The sequence below is a fragment of the Cheilinus undulatus genome, linkage group 6 (assembly GCF_018320785.1).
Source record: "Cheilinus undulatus linkage group 6, ASM1832078v1, whole genome shotgun sequence".
Taxonomy (NCBI): domain Eukaryota; kingdom Metazoa; phylum Chordata; class Actinopteri; order Labriformes; family Labridae; genus Cheilinus; species Cheilinus undulatus.
In genome coordinates, this window is record NC_054870.1 from 6,411,911 (window position 1) to 6,432,219 (window position 20,309).

General features: G+C 40.8%; 1 protein-coding gene across 3 annotated transcripts in view; it reads right to left on the reverse strand.

The window, feature by feature from the left end:
* Positions 1-20,309, reverse strand: part of si:dkeyp-121d4.3 — a 42,901-nt gene that overhangs the window by 8,534 nt on the left and 14,058 nt on the right. For all 3 annotated transcript variants that reach the window (XM_041789030.1, XM_041789029.1, XM_041789028.1), the window contains exons 13-20: positions 19,601-19,777; positions 19,241-19,483; positions 18,939-19,043; positions 18,626-18,763; positions 14,845-14,952; positions 13,799-13,836; positions 11,230-13,717; positions 8,964-9,075 (exon numbers count right to left, since the gene is read on the reverse strand). In XM_041789030.1, the coding sequence (XP_041644964.1) occupies positions 8,964-9,075; positions 11,230-13,717; positions 13,799-13,836; positions 14,845-14,952; positions 18,626-18,763; positions 18,939-19,043; positions 19,241-19,483; positions 19,601-19,777 (3,409 nt within the window). The remainder of the gene's footprint in view (positions 1-8,963; positions 9,076-11,229; positions 13,718-13,798; positions 13,837-14,844; positions 14,953-18,625; positions 18,764-18,938; positions 19,044-19,240; positions 19,484-19,600; positions 19,778-20,309) is intronic.

Sequence of the window (20,309 nt, forward strand, 5' to 3'; positions counted from 1 at the left end):
ACTTAAAATCAATTCTAAAATTAGATGTCTTGTTTTATGTCTTTCATTATAAGAGGAACTAGCACATTCTCAAGTGTTACTACCTATTAAAAAGATGCTTAAATGCCAGAATAGGTTAAAATGAGTGAGAACATCAGATACTGGAAATAATCCAATATCATGCATCCCAAAGTGTTATGCTTTAGCTTTTACACCTGGTTTCCACTTACACATAAAACTGGTGTCTGAAGATGCATACTTTCATGGAAGATGCCTCCAACTGTCCAACACAAAAAAGTGTATTTCTTTGCAGAGGAATAGAAACCTGAAATCTACCTGTAGCCTCGGAAGAGGGGCTAACTGTCCTTTTCTTGGCATCCAGTACAAGCGTTTCGAATAACCGTGACAAAAACACGAACGATACTGCATGACAACAGATGTTGGCATGTCCAGTCTGTAGCATGTCTAGTGAAATCTTTCATCAAGAAGACGTTTGAAGTCTGGTCAAGTTGTATGATTACACTATAGAACAGTGGTTCTCAACTGGACTTGTCTCAGGACCCACCACCAACTCCTGAATGTGCTATTTATCAAATCAGATTCACTTACTGATAGTGTTGTTTAGACCTAGAATATTCCCAGAACCCTCCTGGGAAAGACTGTTAAAAGGTTCAGGGAAAGTCACTATAATTATTGTTGGAAAGTCAAAAAAGGTCTTAAATCCTTAGAAAAATATCAAGTTTTCTAGGAAGAGTCCCAGCAAATATTACCAAAGGTTTTTGTGAAAATGCCCCAAAACAATGTAAACAATTGAGGAAAAAAGTCTCTAATCTTCTGGGAAATTTAATTTCAAGTTTTCTAAAGGACAAAAAAAAAAAAAAAAAAAAAAAAAAAGAAGTATCTATAGAAAATTGCTCCAAAATTTCAAATAAATCCACAATCATTTACCAATTCAGAAAACTTCTGTCCAGCATTTTCTGGGGTCCTTTCTGGTGTCAATACAAAAACAAACAAACAAACAAAAAAAAAAAGTATAGCTAAATTAATTAACAAAGGGACACATTTATAACCTACCTTGGGTCCAGACCCAGTGAGTAAGAACCACAGCTCTAGAGTTCCATCCTATTCGGCTATTATTTCTTTAACGCACAAATACATCTAAACATCAGCAACTGTTAAGAAGAGAATCGTTTGTAAGCTAGTTAACAGCATGCTAACTAAGCTAGCATCTTGTTACATAATCAGTAGCTGTTTTCCACCATAAAGGCGAAATGGTATGCCCGCCTCTGCTCTGCAACAAGCAATTCACACAAAGGTGTAAGCCCGAGCTTACACTCACACACCGGTGTCCCATAATCAGATGGCAGCCGCTGCCCGAGCTGCTGCTTTCAATGAAACTCTAAACTCTGGATTTCTCGGTTCAAAACTTTGGATTTTCTAAATTAAATACGGAGAAAATAACATGAACATTCATTTTGATTGAATATATCCAATTTACTTTTTTCCCTCCATGTTTCTGAGTTGGAGGTCTGACTTTGAGCAGTGTCACAGGGCACGTATTTACATCGGAGGTTGGAAACTTCAGAGTACTGAGCTCACTTGAACACATCATGAAACTTTTCAGACACTGCTGTGAGCAGAGATGTGTCTGCTCTCTCCTCTCCTGTACAGAGTGTGATCAGCTCTCTAACCTTGCAGTCTCTCCAGTTAATCCACATTATTCTTTGTTTTATCCCCGTTGTTTTCTCCGATGAAATGCCGCTCGATTAAATTGCGCTGGTTTTTAAATCTCCCGTTTATTGAGACAGCAGTACACACTCGCCGTTGCGGAATGCCATGAAGTCCTTTCACACTCGTTTCGGAAAAGTCTGTTACAGCGCTGATACTACCTCTCGATCCAGATCAGAGGTGGGGCGAGATCGACCCCCCCATTGCGGAACGGTCGCTTTCATACAGAACAGCATTGTTGAACGAAGGCGTAACAGACACGGAAAAGAGAGGCAGTGTGAAAGTAGCTACTGTTAAATCAGCTAAAACTTTAACTAAAAGGACTAAATGAAGACTAGCTAGGAACAGATGTTGGATGACAAAACAAAGTTTAGTTTTCATCAATGGTAATAAAATGAGACTGAACTGTAACATTCAAAACCCATGATTTCTTCACTGCGAGTAAAACCATCAAAACACTGTGTTTTGTACATGCTTAGAACACGCGAGTGTGATTGCCACCAGATTCAGATAATAAATCATTAAAACAAAATGTTATCACCTATAATTGACTAAAACTGGACCAAAACATTTATAGGTTTTGGAGAATAAAACTAGACTTTAGCTATAGAGGGTAAAAATAACTAAAATGTGACTCGAATGAATTTTTATCCTTAATACTTGAGCCCAGCACACATAAGTGCTGTCCAACGTGCATCAAAATGCCCCCATTATTTTTTATGTACAAAACCACACAAGTGGTGGTCAGATGCTAGTGGATGCATCCTGGCACATTAGGATACTGCTCTATTCCTGAGGTCGCTGGCAACAGCTGGCAGAGTGTTTCCCCAAGAGAACGGCTGTTTGTCCATCTCTGCTGCCATAGTGGCAGCTCTATTTGATAGCACAGAAAAAGAAATTTAGCGTCATCTTTTTTTTGAGGTGCAGAATAAACAGGGGGTCTCAGCTGCTGGTGAAATTCCATTGCTCCTATTGTGTTTTTTCACCTACCCATGAACCTAGTCTTTCGGCTTTGGTATCAAGCACCTGGCCATGCAGGGGCCGGTTGGGAGTTTAACAGTTGATGAACTGCTGTTGATGTGTCAGGGACAGCAATTGAGGCGGGTCAGATGATGCAATGCGCTGTTCCAGCGTTGGTGTGTTTTGGATTTAAGACTTTAGTTAAAAGTAGCTTTTAGAATCAACACTGTACAGAATGTCTCTGAAATCCAACACATCTCGAGGCATGGTCCAGTTACTGCGGAGGAGAGGAGCTTCTAAGGCACATTAGTTATCACAAATATTCTCGTAAGAATGAAGCAAGCGCTGTGTTTTACTTCTTGGTGTCATCCACAGGTCTTTGAAGATCTGGACCCTCCAAAATAGTGGCTCTGCCAGTTTAGGTGAAGTTGTTGCCATCTGACATCAATCTGATTTAGCTGCATCAGATACCTCAGCCCATTGTTGATAGCTCAAACTGGAAGTACTTCAATATTTAAATTCATCTTGACAATGAGTTCATATTACTTTTGACTCTTTTCATCTCAAATGAGCTACCCAAGAGTTGTTAATGTAAAAATGTGCTGTCAAAAGCACAGAGATATTCTATTTCCATCAGAGAGTAGACAGCCCCACTGTGGTGTGCCACGGGGAACAACAGGAGGCAAATACAGTGTGCTGAAAGGGCAAAAGGAAGCCCACACAGTATGATGGACGTGAAAAAGCGTGATCAATTGCATGTAAATATAACAGGTTTACACAATAATCTTGTCTCATCACAAGTAAACTAGTTAACACCGGCATCCCAAGAACCAATACATGGTGAAGTGTTGTAATAAGCTGATTATAAAGCAAAAAATAATAAGAATGATAGACAAGATGCTACACAGTCTAACTACACTGTGAAATAAAGTGTCAAGGAAAATCATCATAATATCACATACAGGGCCACTTTATTAAATGCTATCTATGTTAGCTTCCTGAGCTAACAACAGGTACAAAAAGCAAGCTAGATAACAGCCCATCACAAGTGAAAAAGCTAGATTTAAATTCTATTAACGGTGTGACATTTAGAAAGAATGCAATTTAGTGACATGATGCATGGTTGGTATAAAGGTATGCAAGACCTTATCTAAAACTTAATGTAAGCAATTTCTATTTAAAATGGCATAAAAACATTGTGCTTAAGCTCAAGCACTTACTGGGTTAGCAAAAGATTGACTAATCAAATCTGAAACCTTTGAGCAACTTGTAAAACATTTTTCTCATATGCTCTTGCAGCTCAGAGACGCGCTTCCTTATGGACTCGTGACCAAAATGAGATCATCTACAATTCAGAGAGTACCTCGGTTTTATGAATATATCCTTACCTCTTGCAGTTACAACTCAAAGAAATTCTGACGATTCTTAGCCTAGCGTAAACCAGCTTGGTGAAAGAGACTCGAATTAAAAGGCTGGAACTTGGATATGACGCGTGGTTGGGCTAAAGTGCATAAAAATCCAAAACACAAACTTAGCCTCTGGCAAGATAATCCGTGCCAGGCTAAGTCATGATTAAACAAAGTCTTCGAGTCTTCGGAATCTTCAGTTAAAATATTGCTTACTGGATATTCAGCAGAACTTTGCTCCGTTTTACAGAAACATTAAGGTTTAGTGGGCTCTTACCAATCTTGACTTACCCTTAGTGGTTTCACTGGTACCAAGGTCAGAGTACAAATTTAAGCATAATTATAGTCTGATCCAGCAGTCCAGGGGCTTTAAGACTCGTTGGCCCTGAAAGTCGACGGTTGTGTCCCGTGTAGTGTCACGAGTGACACAATCAAGGCCATGTCTGGGACGCCTCACGACTTCACCACACACGGTCTAGCATGTTTGAATTTTCTTTCTGACATCTACGATGTTGTCTTTCATGTCAGTGACGGTGACGAATGAGCGCAAAGCATTTTCAGCAAGTGTCAAAGTCTCAACCAAAACACCAACTGTTGACGTGAAAGAACAATAAAGTGCTGTGAGGAGGAACTATAAGTCAGAAAATTGTTTTCGCACCCTGACAATAAAATCCCTAACTTTTACGATGTGTTGTCGAGGAACGATCATGCAGACTGAAAACAAAATTGTTGGTGAGAAACAGTGTATGCATCCGGTGACTAAGCGCTATTAGCACGAGCATCAAGCTAGCTTATCATTCAACATAAATAGACACACAAATACAGTACAGTAAAATACAGTAAATGCAGTAAGGCTGTTTATAGTCGACTTTCTGATTACCCCTCTGACTTCCAATATCATTTAGTAAGTCATGATGATTGGTTGGGCACCACCATGTAGTCTATCAGTTAATCAACCATTGTAACAATCAAAGACTGTGGTGTCCTACCTCAGCATTAGATTGCCCAAAGACTTACCACAAGCACATGCACTATATGGACAAAAGTAGTTGGCAACACCACTTAATGAATTCAGGTGTTTCAATCAGACCTGTTGCCACAGGTGTATAAATCATCACTTAGCCATGCACTCTCCATTAACAAATATTTGTGATAAAAAGGGGGTCATTCTGAAGAGCTCAGTGACTTCAGGTGTGATACTGGGATGGATCACACCTCTGCAATAAAACTGTTGGTGATATTCATCACTGCTGGATATTACACAGTCAACTGTCTGTGATTTTATTAGAAAGTAAAGAGTTCAGGAACAACAGCAACTCAGACACGATGAGAAAGACCATGTAAAATCACAGAGCGGGGTCAACGACTGCTAAGGTGTGTAAAAGTCTCCAATGCTCTGCAGATTCCATAGCTGAAGTCTTCTGAACTTTCACTGGCATTTTTGCAAGTACTAAAACTGTGCAGTGCGAGCTTAATGAATGTATGTCAATGGCCAAGCAGCTGCATGCAATCCTCACATTACCAGGTCCTATGCCAAGTGTTAGATGGAGTGATGTGAAGTACACCAACAATGGACTGTGGAGCTGTGGAAACATCTTCTGTTGTCACACTTCTCTGTTTGGCAGTCAGATGGTGAGTCTGGGTTTGGAGGATTGTGGGAGATCATTACCTGCCTGACTGCATTGTACCAAATGTAAAGTTTAAAGGAGAAGGGATCATGGTATGTGGCTACTTCTGATGGTTTGGGCTAGGCCCCTTATGTCCCGTGAAAGCTTATCTTAATCCTTCAGCATACCAAGACATTTTGAACAATGCCATGCTTCCAACTCTGTGGCAACAGTTTAGGGAAGTACCTTATCTATTCTAACATGACTGTGCCCCGGTGCACAAAGCAAAGACTGTAAAGACATGGTTTTATGAGTTCAGTGTGGAAGAACTTGACTGGCCTGCACAGAGCCCTGACCGCTACCCCATCAAGTACCTCAGGGATGAACTGGGAAATGAGATTGCAAGCCAGGTCTTCTGGTCCAAAATCAATGCCTGACCTCATATATGCTCTACAGAGTGAATGGGCACAAATTCCTAGACATACACAACAAAATCTTGTGGAAAGCCTTCCAAGAAGAGTGGACGTTATTAAGGGTGTAACGGTATTTGTATTCGTCCCATCACGGTACGGCTGTCACAGTTCGATGCATGCAGTAATACGACAACTACGTATGAGTATTAAAAAGTAATTTCTAACTTCAATCCAGGTGGCAGCAATGAGCCCAAAAGCTGCCAGCAACCGTCATTACAGAAGAGGGAGCAGTTACCACAACAAACGAAGAAGAGTGATGGCGCGTGTGGAGTTAGAAGAGCCACCAGCTTCATTTAAATCACCCGTATAGCAACAGTGCTCTGGCTCTGTGAATCATATTAACTTTACCTTCAGCTATCAGCCTCAGAGGAGTGAGAGAGGGACTCTGCAGCTGTGTCATAGGTAAAGTTATCTTCAGATTACACATGGCTTTAACCTCTTTATCCTCCAAGATGGGCTGTGAAAAATTCTTCCAAACTTTGTAGTAGGTCCCATTGGTTAAAAAAGTAGTCCAGTGCTGAAGTCCATGTTGAAATCAGCAAAAAAGACGCTAACTTTCATACTTCACAGGCTAACTTGCGGTTGTGTGATGATGCGTCCAAGTTAGCTGGGAAATTTTAGTGTTTAAAGAATGGGTATAAATATGTCAATATATCAATGAAAATAACCTAGTTATTCAAAAATTTATTTATTTATTAATACTTTTAATCACTGAAGAACTTTTGGAGGGAGGTTGCAACGTTATTTATAATTTAAATGTAATTTATTTAGCCTATTTATTTTAATACAATTTAATTTAAAAAATTAAAATGAAATTTTATTTATCTGCTTCAACCATCGTACCGAAAATGTACCGAACCGTGACTTCAAAACCGAGGTACATACCAAAACCGAAATTTTTCTGTACAGTTACACCCCTAGACGTTACAGTTATAGCTGCAAAAGGGGAGGACAACTCCATATCAAAGTGCATGTATTTGAATACAATGGCATTACAGTCCCTGTTGGTGTAATGGTCAGGTGGCCAAATGCTTTTGTCCAAATAGTGAACATACCATCCTTTCTATATGATGTGTCAAACAATTGTGTAGATTATAAAACCTTGGATAAACAATAAACCACAGTTTATTTTCACAAGTGGACCACAAAAGTAAAGTCTTGGATAAACACTTAATTTGCTTTAAAGGTAATGGCTTGCATGTCATTCTATTTACTTTAAAAGACTAGCTTTGTGTTTATCAGAACAAATCCTTAATTTGATAAAGGTATGAAATACTAGACAACTTAAGTTATGATAAATATGAATAAAGCAAAAACAGAATTTATAAAAGGCAGAATCTTTATGTGTTTAACGTATATTTGGAATGAACCTCAGACCCTAGATGTTTCCATCTAGACAATTCTACACTGCCATGTCCCTGACTATCAAAACCATGTTTATAAAAGCCTTTAGCCCTTACCCTTTAAGTCCTACCGGTCCTGGACCAGATGGGTTCCTCATGTAGTAAGCATACAGCTGCACGACACATGGTCTATTCAGCATCGCAACCATTGTTTGAAAACATTCAGTGTCTCTATGCTAGCAACATTTATCTTCATTGCATGTAAACATAAGAACATTTAATAGTAGTACAATGTAAGTACTACTTTTAAGTGCAACCTATCTAAGCAGCACTTAGAAGCACATAAACCAGATGTGGTTAGTATCGCCAAATAAAACTTTAAAACAGATGGCATCTCGAGAATGCAGTACCAACAGAATGGAGTGAAAATGTTATGCGCAAACCAAACAAAACCTTACATCAGCGTTATTACTATTACATTATATCTAGCTATTTAAGATGAGTATAATCAGTAAAGCAAGCTAAGACTGTCTAATGGCGTACCATAAAATGCCCCATATTGGTTTCAATACTGAAACTAAAGCGGAGATACAGTACAAATAAATTCCAGATGATGTCTGGCTTCATGGGCATGTCCACCTTAATATTTAGTCCTTTCTGGATGTTCTGTTAGAGTTAGATACCAAATGTTATTACCATATGAAGAGGAAATAGATGTTATTCTGCAGAGTTGAAATTGCAGATGGCTTCTTTTCTTGATTGCTGAGATGAACACCTTGGCTCTGCTAACTTGTGTGGTTGAAAAACGACAGATCTTTGCAAAAAAGCAAGGCTCTCAAGGTAACCTTAAAGATGGGTTATGGCTCTGTGTCAACTTGTAGCGGACGTACGAGAGGAGGTTCTGTTACTACACAGGGGATCCACCGCAAGTTCCAAACAACGCAACTACATATCATTGCTGAAAGAGCACAAGAGTAGCTGGAAACATGTAAACTTGCAAAGAATTTCCAGTTTTACAGAAGAACGACAAAATCTACGCTGCACGTTGACCTTTAAGTCACAGTCTACCTTGCAAGAATTTACCGCGAAACTGAAACCAGCTGGATAGATGAGCATAAATTTAGCTTTCTTCTAGACTTTACACAAGGGTGTATCAAGGTTTCTGCTAATTAAATGCATGCCAAAACAAAGCGATAACAGTATCTTCTCAGCATTTCTAACTCATCTCCAGAGCTGCGTTAAGTATCTGTCGCCAAAGCCTGGCTAACAACGCTGAAGAACGATCTCTTCAGTTTAGGTAATGTCTTCGGATCTTTATATGGCATGCAGCTTTAAAACGTTAACTGAAATATTCATTGAAGAAATAGCACGCCAAGAACATCGCCTTACTGACTGCTGACTTCGCTAATCTCTGTAATTCAAAGGATGCTAGTTATGTCAAATGTATAGGTTATTCAAGTCTTATACCTGGGCCGAGTGGGGTGCCATCCTTGTTCTTCTCTCCTTGTTTCCGTCGGGCTAGCATTTCCTGGAACTGCTGTTCCCTCTTTTCGAGAAGCCTCTGGTTATACAAATCAAGCTGCAATACAAAGAAATTCACTATGTTAAGGCTACTCGCTATGCAACTGACACATCAAAAGGTCACCTGAGGCTCAAATTTTGTACTCTGTCTGATTATGCGAAAGTCAGTTTTAAAATCATGATTTCATCCATTAAGGGAAAAAAGCTACCCAAACCTACCTGACTCTATGTGAAAAGTCATTGCCTGCCCTTGTTGAACCATGAATTAACTGTGATTAACCACATGTTTTGGAAAGTTGAGTATAGTTCACTATCCACACCCAGGCTGATTACTTTCAGACTTGTCAAATTCAGAAACCCCTTAAATAGAACCTGTCTGACAGAGTGAAGTAGGCTAGAAAATCTCAAAAAGCAAAACATCATGGCTTCATCTACAGAAATTCAAGAACAGATGAGAAGCAAAGTCACTGACAAAGACATCTCTTAAGCTTTGGGACTCCAGCCAACCACACTAAAAGCCATTATCCACAAATGGAGAAAACTTGGAACAGTGGTGAACCTTCCCAGGAGTGGCCAGCCTACCAAAATGACTCTTAAAGTGCCTGGACAACTCATCCAGGAGGTCCCAAAAAACCCAGGAAAACATCTTGAGATCCTCAAAGGTATAGTTGGAATGTTTTATGAGCTTTAATGACACTATCTTTAAAAGCATGATCAGAATGTTAACTTGTTTTGATGACCATCTTTAAAGGCAAGGATGGAATATTTCACAAGCTTTGATGACATCATCTTCATAGCCAAAAATTGAATGTTTCTGGATTTGACAATACTGTCTTGAAAGGCAAGAATTGAATGTCTTATAAACTCTGATGGCATCTTTTAAAAGACAAGGATGAAAGGTTTTTCAAAGCTTTGATGACATCATCTTCAAAGGTAAAGATTGTAGGTTTCCAAGAATTGATGATACCATCCTTAAAGGCAAGGATGGAATGTTTTCTAAACTTTGATAACATCTTCAAAGGCAGAGGATGGAATTTGGTGAAGCTGTGGACGCAGGGGCATTTCCCCTTCCATTTTTGCCAAGCGACCCTTGCTTCTCACCAGTTCCACCTGTTTTTCCTAAAGTTGCCAACATCGACATAAAACAAGAGTGTTGAGCTTTCACTAGAGTGGCCAGCCTACCAAAATGACTTGAGGAGCCATGGATGACTCACCCAAGACGTCCCAAAAAACAAACAAAAAAAAAAAAACAAAAAAAAACAGAACAACATCTAAAGACCCGCAGGCTTCAATCAGCCCAGTTAAGGTCAGTGTTCATGATTCAGCTATAAGAAAGTGACTGGGCAAAAATAGCATCATGGAAGAGTTCCAAGGCCAAACCCACTGCTGACCAAAAAGAACACAAAGGCTCCACTCACATTTGACTACAAACATCCCGATGATTTCCAAGACTTTTGGGAAAATATTCAGTGGACGACCAGACATAAGCTGAACCTTTTGAAAAGTGTGTGTCCTATTCTAGCTGAAGTAAAAATAACAGCATTTCATCAAAAGAACATCATACCAAGAGTCAAACGTGGTGGAGGATAGTGTGATGGTCTGGACCATGGCCTGGACCACTTGCTGTAATTGATGAAACCACGAGTTCATCTCTCTACCAGAATATCCTAAAGGAGAATGTCCGGTCATCAATTCATGACCTCAAGTTCAAGCACAACTGGGTTGTGCAGCAGGACATCGATCCCAAATAAACCAGCGAGTCCACCTCTGAATGGACTAAAAAAAACTAAATGAAGGTTTTGGAGTTGTCTAGTCAAAGTCTGGACTTAAATCTGATATAGATGCTATGGCATGACCTTAAACAGACTGTTCATGCTGGAAAACCCTCAATGTGGCTGAATTAAAACAATTCTGCAAGGAAGAGTGGGAAAAAAATTCCTGCACAGTGATGTGAAAGACTCAATGACAGTTATCACAAACATTTGCTTGCAGTTGTTGATGCCAAGAATGGAACAACCAGTTATTAGGTTCAGGGGGCAATGACTTTGTTACATAGAGCCAGGTAGGTTTGGATGGCTTTTTCCCTTAGTAAATGAAATCAACATACAAAATACAGAATGTGTTTGACGTGTTTTTGCTATCACTACAACTTATAGTACCTGTTTAGAAATTTTAAAGAAATAAATGCAAGAATAGTAGCTGAAAGTCATACCTTTTCCTTCTGCTTGGTCTTTACATCGTCATCAGTCTCTGCAGATGTCTGAGGGATGAAGGTTGATGGGGACTCTGCAGGTAAACTGAACTGGACTGTTTTTACTGGTTTGGCTGGCGGCTGCAAAGCCAGGGATTTCACTGTCTCAATGACCTTCAAGCATCTGGCCACAGTTGTAGATATTGTTGACTGTTCAGCATTTGCAGCAGTGGATGCTACAGTTATTGATGATGGGGATGTGAGTTGGGTGGTGGTTAAAGGCTGAGAAAGACTGGAGGAAGTTTGGGGTGGAACAGCAGGAGACTGGCCAGTGAACAGACCGGTGGTATGACTTGGTGATGTGATGAAAGGAGGTTGTCCAGGAGGGCGATGGGGTGGAGGTCCAGGAGGAGGACCTGGAGGAGTTTGTCCAGAACGGCGTGGAGGAGGTCCTGGTGGTGGTCCAGGAGGAGTCTGTCCAGGACGCCGTGGCGGTGGCCCAGGAGGGGGTCCAGGTGGAGGGCCTGCAGTAGTTCTCTGGAGTGGTTTATCTGCAGTAGGGGGAGCTAGAGAGCTTGTGCTGGGGGCTGTGGAGCTCAGTGTTGGAGGATTTTGGGGAGCTACACCTAGGGGCCAGCTGACAGGTGGGGGTGGCCCTGGAGGAGGTTTCACTGGAGGACTAACAGAGGGGGTACTTCCTATTGTCTTGGTGAGGCTCTGCATCTGTTGTGCTTTCTTCAATACACCCAACTCCTGCTGGTCCAGAAATCCCTCATACTCTGAAAAGGCTTTTTGTCTGCTAAGGGGCTCTAAACTGGAGGACCTTGCAGTGGAGGGGAAATCTGGTTGATCTGATTCAACAGAGCCAGTTCTACCTTTGCGCAGTTCTTCTCCTGTGGAAGACATAATCTCTCGTTCTGTGGATGACGATTTCAGGCCACTGATTTTCTCCTGGGCTCTAGTTGCCAGCTTGGACACATCTCCTGTACTCAGCTTTAGGCCAATAGTACGGAGTAGACTCTGGATCTTGTCATAGGGTTCTGGCTTGCTCTGTTGTTCCTCAATTGTTCTTTCTGCTGAGGATCTAAAAGGCTTTTGTTGGCTTTTTTCTTCTTCTTCCAGAGGCATACTTCTGGTGGGTTGCTCTTGAGCCAGTCCAACAATACGAGAAAAACCCTTCCCATCTTGGAGTGCCCGCTCATGAGGCAAAAGATCATCATTTGCAAAAACTGGTTCTGCTTTTTCTACATCCACTTTTTTGTTGAGCATGTCAAGGAAGCGATCGAGGGGTGGTTTCTCAGCCGGAACTGCTGTGATTTTTGGTTTGGGAGATGGGCTTCTGGGAGGAGGCTCTGAGGGAGAAGGAGGTCTAAAAGGGGGTTGGGAAGATAAAGGGGCAGCAGCCTGTGACAGGGGAGGTTGGCTGCTGGCAGCAGGGCTTCTTTCACGCTGAGATGTTGAGGAACCATGGGGTTCAGGTGAAAGGCTCTGTTTTGCAGGACGATAAGGATCATCTGTTCGTCGGTCTGCATATGCCGGGTCAAAGTAGTGATCATCGTAGGGTTCATCATACACATCATAGCGGTCAGTATATCTGGAGCTGGCAGGTGGAGGGCCTCTGTATGGAGCGTCACCATAGAGACGAGTTTCATAGGGCCGGTCTCCATACGGGCGGTCGCCATAAGGTCGTTCAGGGTAGGGACGGCTAGCATATGGATCACCATAACGGTCTCCATAACGCCGATCTTGGTAAGGGCTGTATGGCCTGTCATAGTAGGGATCGTCATAAGGATGAAGGTACTCTGGTCCCTCCGGTCGTTTCTTCAAGATGGATCGGACTGGTTTGTACTCTGTCAGAGGGACAGAGATCCTGCCATGGTCATAGTCTATGCAGGTCCTTTGACCCGGATCTAGTCCCCTTGGGTCTACGTCAACTAGGGACTTTTTGTAGGCTATCATTTCATTCAGTTCCTCAAGTTCCCTCTTCTTTCTTGCTAGCTCATCATCCACGATGCCACCACGTCTAGGAGGGGGGCTCAACTCCCTCCTCCTCTTGTGACTTTCCTCACGCTCTTTGCTGACTTTGCTCCTCTTCTTGCTGGTCCTGTCCCTGCTTCTCTCCCTGCTTCTGCTACGGCTCCTGCTAAAGCTTTTGCTGCGGCTACGACTCCTACTGCGGCTCCTGGAGTGGCTTTTAGTGGGCCTCTTTGACCTCTCTCGACTTCGGCTTCTGCTTCGACTTCTGCTTCGCTTATACCTGCTGCTTTTACGGTCTCGGCTGGTGCTGCGTCTCCTTCTGACACGTCCATACTGGTCTCTGGGAGGAGTCCTGCTTCTGCTTTTACTTCTAGTCGTGGCCTTACTCCTACTAGGACTTCTGCTCCTACTCCTGCTCCTGCTTCGGCCATATCTGTGTCGTGAGGCACTATAATCTGCTCTATTCTTGCTGTCTTGAGTTCGAAGGTTTTTCACCACTGCCTTCAGCTTGTCTGTTTCAGGTTTTTCTTTCCTAAAAAGTCAAAAGAAAGTAAATCAAAAGGCACTGCTGAATGTGTTTCCTCACAACATAAGAAAAGAAGTTCATACTCACTCAGGTTCCTCTGAAGTTTTTGACAGCTTGATAGTCATCTGCAGATGAACACATACACATAAAATTATTTGTACATCGTGTTACTGTCACATTTACACAACACTGGGAGCAGAAAGTGGTAAATTAACTAAGGTCCTAAATATGTAAAGACATGAAGCAGCCTTTCATTTATCTGGTTTGCACCATTAATAAAATGTACTGCTCGATACATGATTAAGACATCGTTACAGTTATTATACAAGAGGATGTTAGGTTTTGGTATTAGCTCTGAAATTCCTTCATCTTTCTGCCTCACTAGCTTCCCTTTTAGGTCCTAAACAATGGACATCAAACTTCAGCTTTGCTTCTCTTAACTGGTTTTTAATCTCTGCCTGCAGATTTGTAATCTTTGTGCATTGATTTGCATTCAGTGTGCATGGTTCTGCACTGCACATCCTTCTGAACAGTCGATGAAAACTGTGTGTGCTTTAGGAAAACTTGCACACATTTGAAAAAAGCTTTTTGTCTCATGTATATATTTCAAGACGTTAAAATAAACTCTCGAGTTTTGCAACAATGACTCCATTTGTATACACTACATATATCATCTTTTAGTTAACTATAAAGAAAATCAGAGTGATGGGTCAAAGAAAGTAGTAGGATGAAAGATTTAGAGGACATTTGTTCTAGAGGTATAATTGTAATAATCTCCACTTTATGTTTTACTTGACAGAAACCAAACAAAGGGTCCATGTAAATGGCAGCAGGACCTCACCCTTTTAATCAAGAGTAAAACTCGGTAATTGTTTTAAGGCTATCAACAAACTTGAAGACTACAACAACCAGTAGCACTGCCTAAAAGGTTTAGGTGCTACCAAACCTTGTCACAAAAATGAAAACTGTTTCCAAGGCTCGTTTTCTAACTCAGTGGCTCGGAAATGGGTAAATAATATTAGCAGATTATTCTGAACAGAACTAAACAAACAAACAAACAAAAAAAAAACACTTTCCAGAAAAGAAACCCCACCACTTATTTACATTAACAATATAAATAAAGTCCTCCTTACCTTTCCTTTGTTCGCCCCGACACCGCCCAGTTTACGAGTTGGAAGGAAAACGCTTTCAGTGAAACGTTTTATCCGGATTGCCTGGTTCCCACCCTCTGCTGTTTCGTGCTTTGAGAAACAAAAGGCTCAGATTAACGAGAGGAGTCTCTGACACGCTGGGCTACTTTAATGTAGAGCTTTGAATGTTGTGATCATCAAAGATAGGTAAAGCCAAATCTTCGTGTTTGATTATGACTAAATTAATGGAGGCATACAGTCAGGGTTCTTCTGGGAAAATGTTTGAAATACCTCAAATCACGGAGGTTAACAGCTAAAGAAGTGTAGTAGTAAGGGCAGTGGTGCCTAATGGTTGCCTCCAAGATGCTTTGCAAGTTAACGGTGGGTGGTTGGCATGTTTGTTCATTCAAATATCTACTGTGGTTCAGACAGGTTACATTCAGGAATGGTATACACTTTTTCAAATCAAGTTAAATAATTTTAAGACCTCTTTAACATCTGACTTCAAAATAATTTATACTACTTATGCATAGAATAACATAATCAGTTAACCCAGGTATGGTATATCAAAGAGTCACTAAAGCTGACGTTCATCTACTCTGGATTTTCGTTTAGTCACGATCTCGTTCAACCGTACTACATTACTCACAACCCTATAGAGTCACAGTGATGCACCTGATGGGCTAAACCTGACTTTATGTGCAAAGCTTTTGTGTTCAGTTGAGTCTTGTTGCTTGAGGTGAATTTAAAGAGGTTTAAAGTGGAAAACAAATGTCGAAATTGCAGGTCATGTAGAGCAGTGTTCCCCAACCATTCTTCCTTGGAGCCCCCGCTACATGTACCTAAGAAAAGCCGACCCCCCCCCCCAGAACCAAAGGAGAACAAAAAGTGACACACTGTCGTCAAAAATCAACTAAGATTTTGTTTCACTGATGAAACCCTTAAAAAGGCTGATGCATGCTTTTTCTCATCAAAAGACCTTCGTATATAAAACTTCATAAATGTTTTATCATGGTTTTAGTCAATATTTGCAAATCTAATTTTGGCAGTCTCAGAGCAGACGAAGCCTTGCGCCCCCCCCCCCAGATCTTTGGTGCCCCCCCCCCGGGGGTTGGGGGGGCTAGACTTTGTCTGCTCTATTATTACATGAGCATATATTGACTAAAACAGGGCTGTACAGTGCGACATATATGTTGCAAATGCTAAGAGAAAATTGGTTTGTGCTAAGAGGTTTTCACTCTTCATCGCACAGGTGCTATGACAAAGTGAGAGAGGTGTAAGCATGCCAGACTCGCAGATGAGACTTTAGGTTTGACTTGTTGCCCCAAAAACTTAACTCCACTTTGATTTGAGATTTGAATTTCATGCCCAGTCCATTTATTTCTTATTTCTGGTACATTTTAGACTCAAGCGGAATGTTTTTTCCTCTCATCATGCGCAATCCTGTGCGTCTGGAGTGCGAGCAGCCACGCTCCGCAATGGTGAGAGAGGTAACAGCTGCAGCCCTAACAGATGGGGCAGGCCCAGGGCATTATACAGGTGTCATTATGTTGAAGAGGAGCATTGCTATAAACCCAATTTTTATTTTTAGGCACGTAGGCTAGACGATGTTAAAAACGTGTATCTACTAGCTTACCTCTCCGTTAGCCTCGTCCTTTCCAATTACGCACTGACGGTCACAGTGAGTTGGCTGTCAGTGAGAGGACAGAGCTCTCAGTCTGTGCTAACTTCTGATTAAAGATTAATGTATAAAACAATGCATTTTTTCTCCACTAGTATCGTAGCTGCTGCTGTTTGGTTAACAAGACAATACGCATCTGAATGTAGCGTACAGGTCTGATATAACACGGACAGACAGACAGCAGTGTCTGATGGAGAGATGAGACAGAGAGAGAAAGACTAAGACAGGAGCACGGAGGAGAAGATCAATACATCCAACACTGCATAAACTTTGTGTGTAGCTATTGTTAGGGTAAAGATGCAATTTGGAGATTGTTTTTTTTTTGTTTTTTTTTTTAAATTATCCTTAAACTCCAATAGTACTGATGTTACAATTACACTGTTAGAGAGAAAAGAGCGTCTGTTCATTTAGATTAGCTATATAAACATCAGAACCCAGTGTGATACTACAATATGGACTGAACTCTAACAGTGTTTAATTAATTTCTACTAATGTTAGGAATATTTTCCTATTACTCTGAGTATCAGTAAATATATGAGGGGTGTCCAAACTATGGCCTGTGGGCCAACTGTGGCCCCTGGTCCTTTTGAATTGGCCATTAAAAAAGGCCCACATAAGAACATAAAACTTCACTCTATTTGTTAGTTTGACTGGGAATGCATAATATTGGGGTTTATACGATATGGGGATATTTACAAATTAAATTAGCTGATATCAATACCAATATATAAACATTTATATATATTAATATAAATTTAGTTTAGACCTAACACTTTAGTCCTTGAAACACAGTTTAAGGATGAACAAAGAAACATACTTCAGTCTCTACAACACATTAAAGTTTAAGTAAAACGGATGAACACAGAAAAAGACTTCAGCTGTCTGTTAGTCCTGCCTAAAGTAGAAAAAAATTGATGAATACAAACAAAGGGATTCCAGCAGCAAATAGCAGCACAAACTGAGCTCATCTGCTCCTCTGTCTGATCTCAAAGTCTGATTTCCAAATCATACTGCTCTTATCATCTTCAAGCACCAACACTTCTGTAAAGTTAGGCAGCTTCCAGCAGTTTGCTCTTGTTTTGTGTCTGAATGTGGAGAACCATCAGCGTCTCTCTTCTCTGTGATTGACTGTTTGCTTTGGTATACATTGAGAGCTGTAATTTAGGGCGTTTTTTGTTTTTCAAGTACGTTCACTTACTAAGCATATATTTTGGTTACATGTTGGTTTCAGAGATGTAACAAACATTTTATATATTGTGCTATAGGTTTTTGTTCGGTGCTACAAGATTGTCAACCTCTGTAGCACCAACGCTATAGGCAAAGAAAGTTAACATACAGCCCTGGACTAAAACCATCATAAAACAGCTATAAGTAGTTTGCACAAAGGTCTTTTGGTAAAAAAAGACATGCAAAGGTCTTTTGGGGTTTTTATCAATTAAATAATCAAAACAGGTGTTGAATTTTGACAGCAGTGTGTGGATTTTGCTTTTCTTGTATGGTCTCAGCTTTTCTAAGGTACATATGGGCAGGTTCCAAGAAAAGACAGATGTGAACAACTGACATAAAGGGCATTAATTTGTATATCATCCACTTAATTCTAGGAAAAACAAGGTTTATAGACAACTGTGGTTAATAATCTACATGTCATAGCTGCATCCTTGAGATTCCATTATGTACAAAACTTCTGCGTTCAATCTGGTACTGCCACTATAAGCAAATTTAATGGTTGTTTTTTCAAATTAAAAGCAGTTTAAATGGTGAATGAAGATATACAATCATGTAGAAGACACAAACAAATCTATTATGACCTCCTTTTAAGCATCACCGACTATCATGGCAACCTCTGATTGGTGAAGAGTGAATCTCAACTGTGAGCTGCTACTAGTGGAGTTAACAATCGCAGAAAAAGTGGGCAGTAATTGTTGGGCTCTGGATTTTGATGCAACACCGATCTGATAATGCATGGTCTTTCAACTAACAAACTTGGCAACAGACATGATCCCAGCTGTTCCTCAAGTTGATCGGAACACTGAAAAAGGAGACGGGCAGGACAATTGCACAGGTGTTTTAAAAAAGAAAAGAGGATGGAAAAGATGAACTCACTGGGACGACGCTAAACTCGACCTTCTCATTCAGCTCTAGTTTCTTCTTCTCGATCACCTCCGACATGTGAAAGTAGAGCTGAGGGTTCTGAGTGCACTTGATGAGCCCTGAATCCTCTGAGAACTCAATCACAATCCCCTGTTTAGAACACAACACACACAAAATTACAAAATCCCATCATGCAGTTTGGCTGGTTCACATACAGTCCATGTAAATTTTATCTCTACAGCTACAGCTACAGCTATAAACAAAACTGTTTAATGTTCAAGATTTCAGAATACTGAGCTTTATAGGAGCCTTTTAAAAGTCTTACGTGTCGCCGCTGTTCGATGGACTCTTCAAAAGACTCAGGGAGAATTTCTACAAAGGTTGCTCGTTCCTGTTTGGTCTCCGGATGGGTGGCGATGTTGAAACGTACCTTCATGGGTCAGATGGAGATCAGCTTCAGAAACAGAACTTCACATACAAAAGAAAGAAACTAACCCAGGTCAGATCAACGCACTGGGCTACTCAATGCACAGAAATTAGCAGCACCTCCTTTATGACGTTTCTAACTCTTCCTTAGACTGTGTAGTCTTGTCTTTTTGTTTCTTCACCACCTCGTTGTCCTCTTACCTTGTCTCCATCCAGCATAGTGGCGGTGCTCAGCAGGTCGTTTGGACCAAATGGAAGCTGTTTCTGTTCCCCGTTGATCGTCATCACCAGTCGTCCTGTATTAGGATCCGCTTTCTCGCCACCTCCAGCATCGTCTGACTTATTGTTGGCCACCTCCTCGTCCTCCTTCTCCTTCTTTATCTCCTTTCCTTCTGGTTTCCCCCCTATCTCGTACTCGTCTGGTTTCTCCTCCTTAATTTTGACCTGTGTAAAGTAAATTCTTATTATAAATCCACATTATGGTTATTTTAACTCTTTGATATCACAAAGTCAAGCAGATTTTCTGGATATCTGAGAATTTTTTAGGTGCTTTAGCAGTACCTGTTGAGGAGATTTCCCATTCTCTTTACAGTTGCCTTCTTTCTCCTCTTCTGGCTCCTTCTTGATGTCCTTTAAAAGATTTCTGGAAACGGCTTTGAGAACGGTGCCTTCAAATCGCTCCTTGCTGAGTTCATCCTGCGTGTCAGGGTTTCTTATTTTGAAGCCGAGGGGCGTCCACTAAGAGAAGACAGAAAGACAGAGACGGCTCATAGTGAGGGTAACTTTTACTTATTTTTACTTATTTACTTATTTTACTATTTTAATAAGCAAGAAAAATGTGGCAACTGCCTGTGAGCCTGCCTGTTTTTAATTCTGTTGTACAATTAGAGGTAAAAAATGTTGTATTAATACATACTTAACTGAGTCCTTAATCTAACAAATAACTAATATAGATAGCTGATCAGAGGTCTAACCAGGGATTTATCTGAGCTAACAGTTTGCTGTTTAAATGAGAAGGGAGGATAAAATGCCTGGTGCTGCAGCTCCACATCGTTGTCAACGGCGACTGCTACTGCCCTAGGCTCATTTTGTCTTCCAGTCAAGTAAACTGACGTCCACCTTAGAAAACTGATGGGCAATTTGGGCATATTCATATTTGAACAGTCTTAAGAACACTGTTTTCCAATTTTCGAATTGTAAAAAAAAAGTTCTGTTTATGTTTTGTAAACAATGTACCATTGTTGTACGAACTAAAGAACCTTAATAAAGA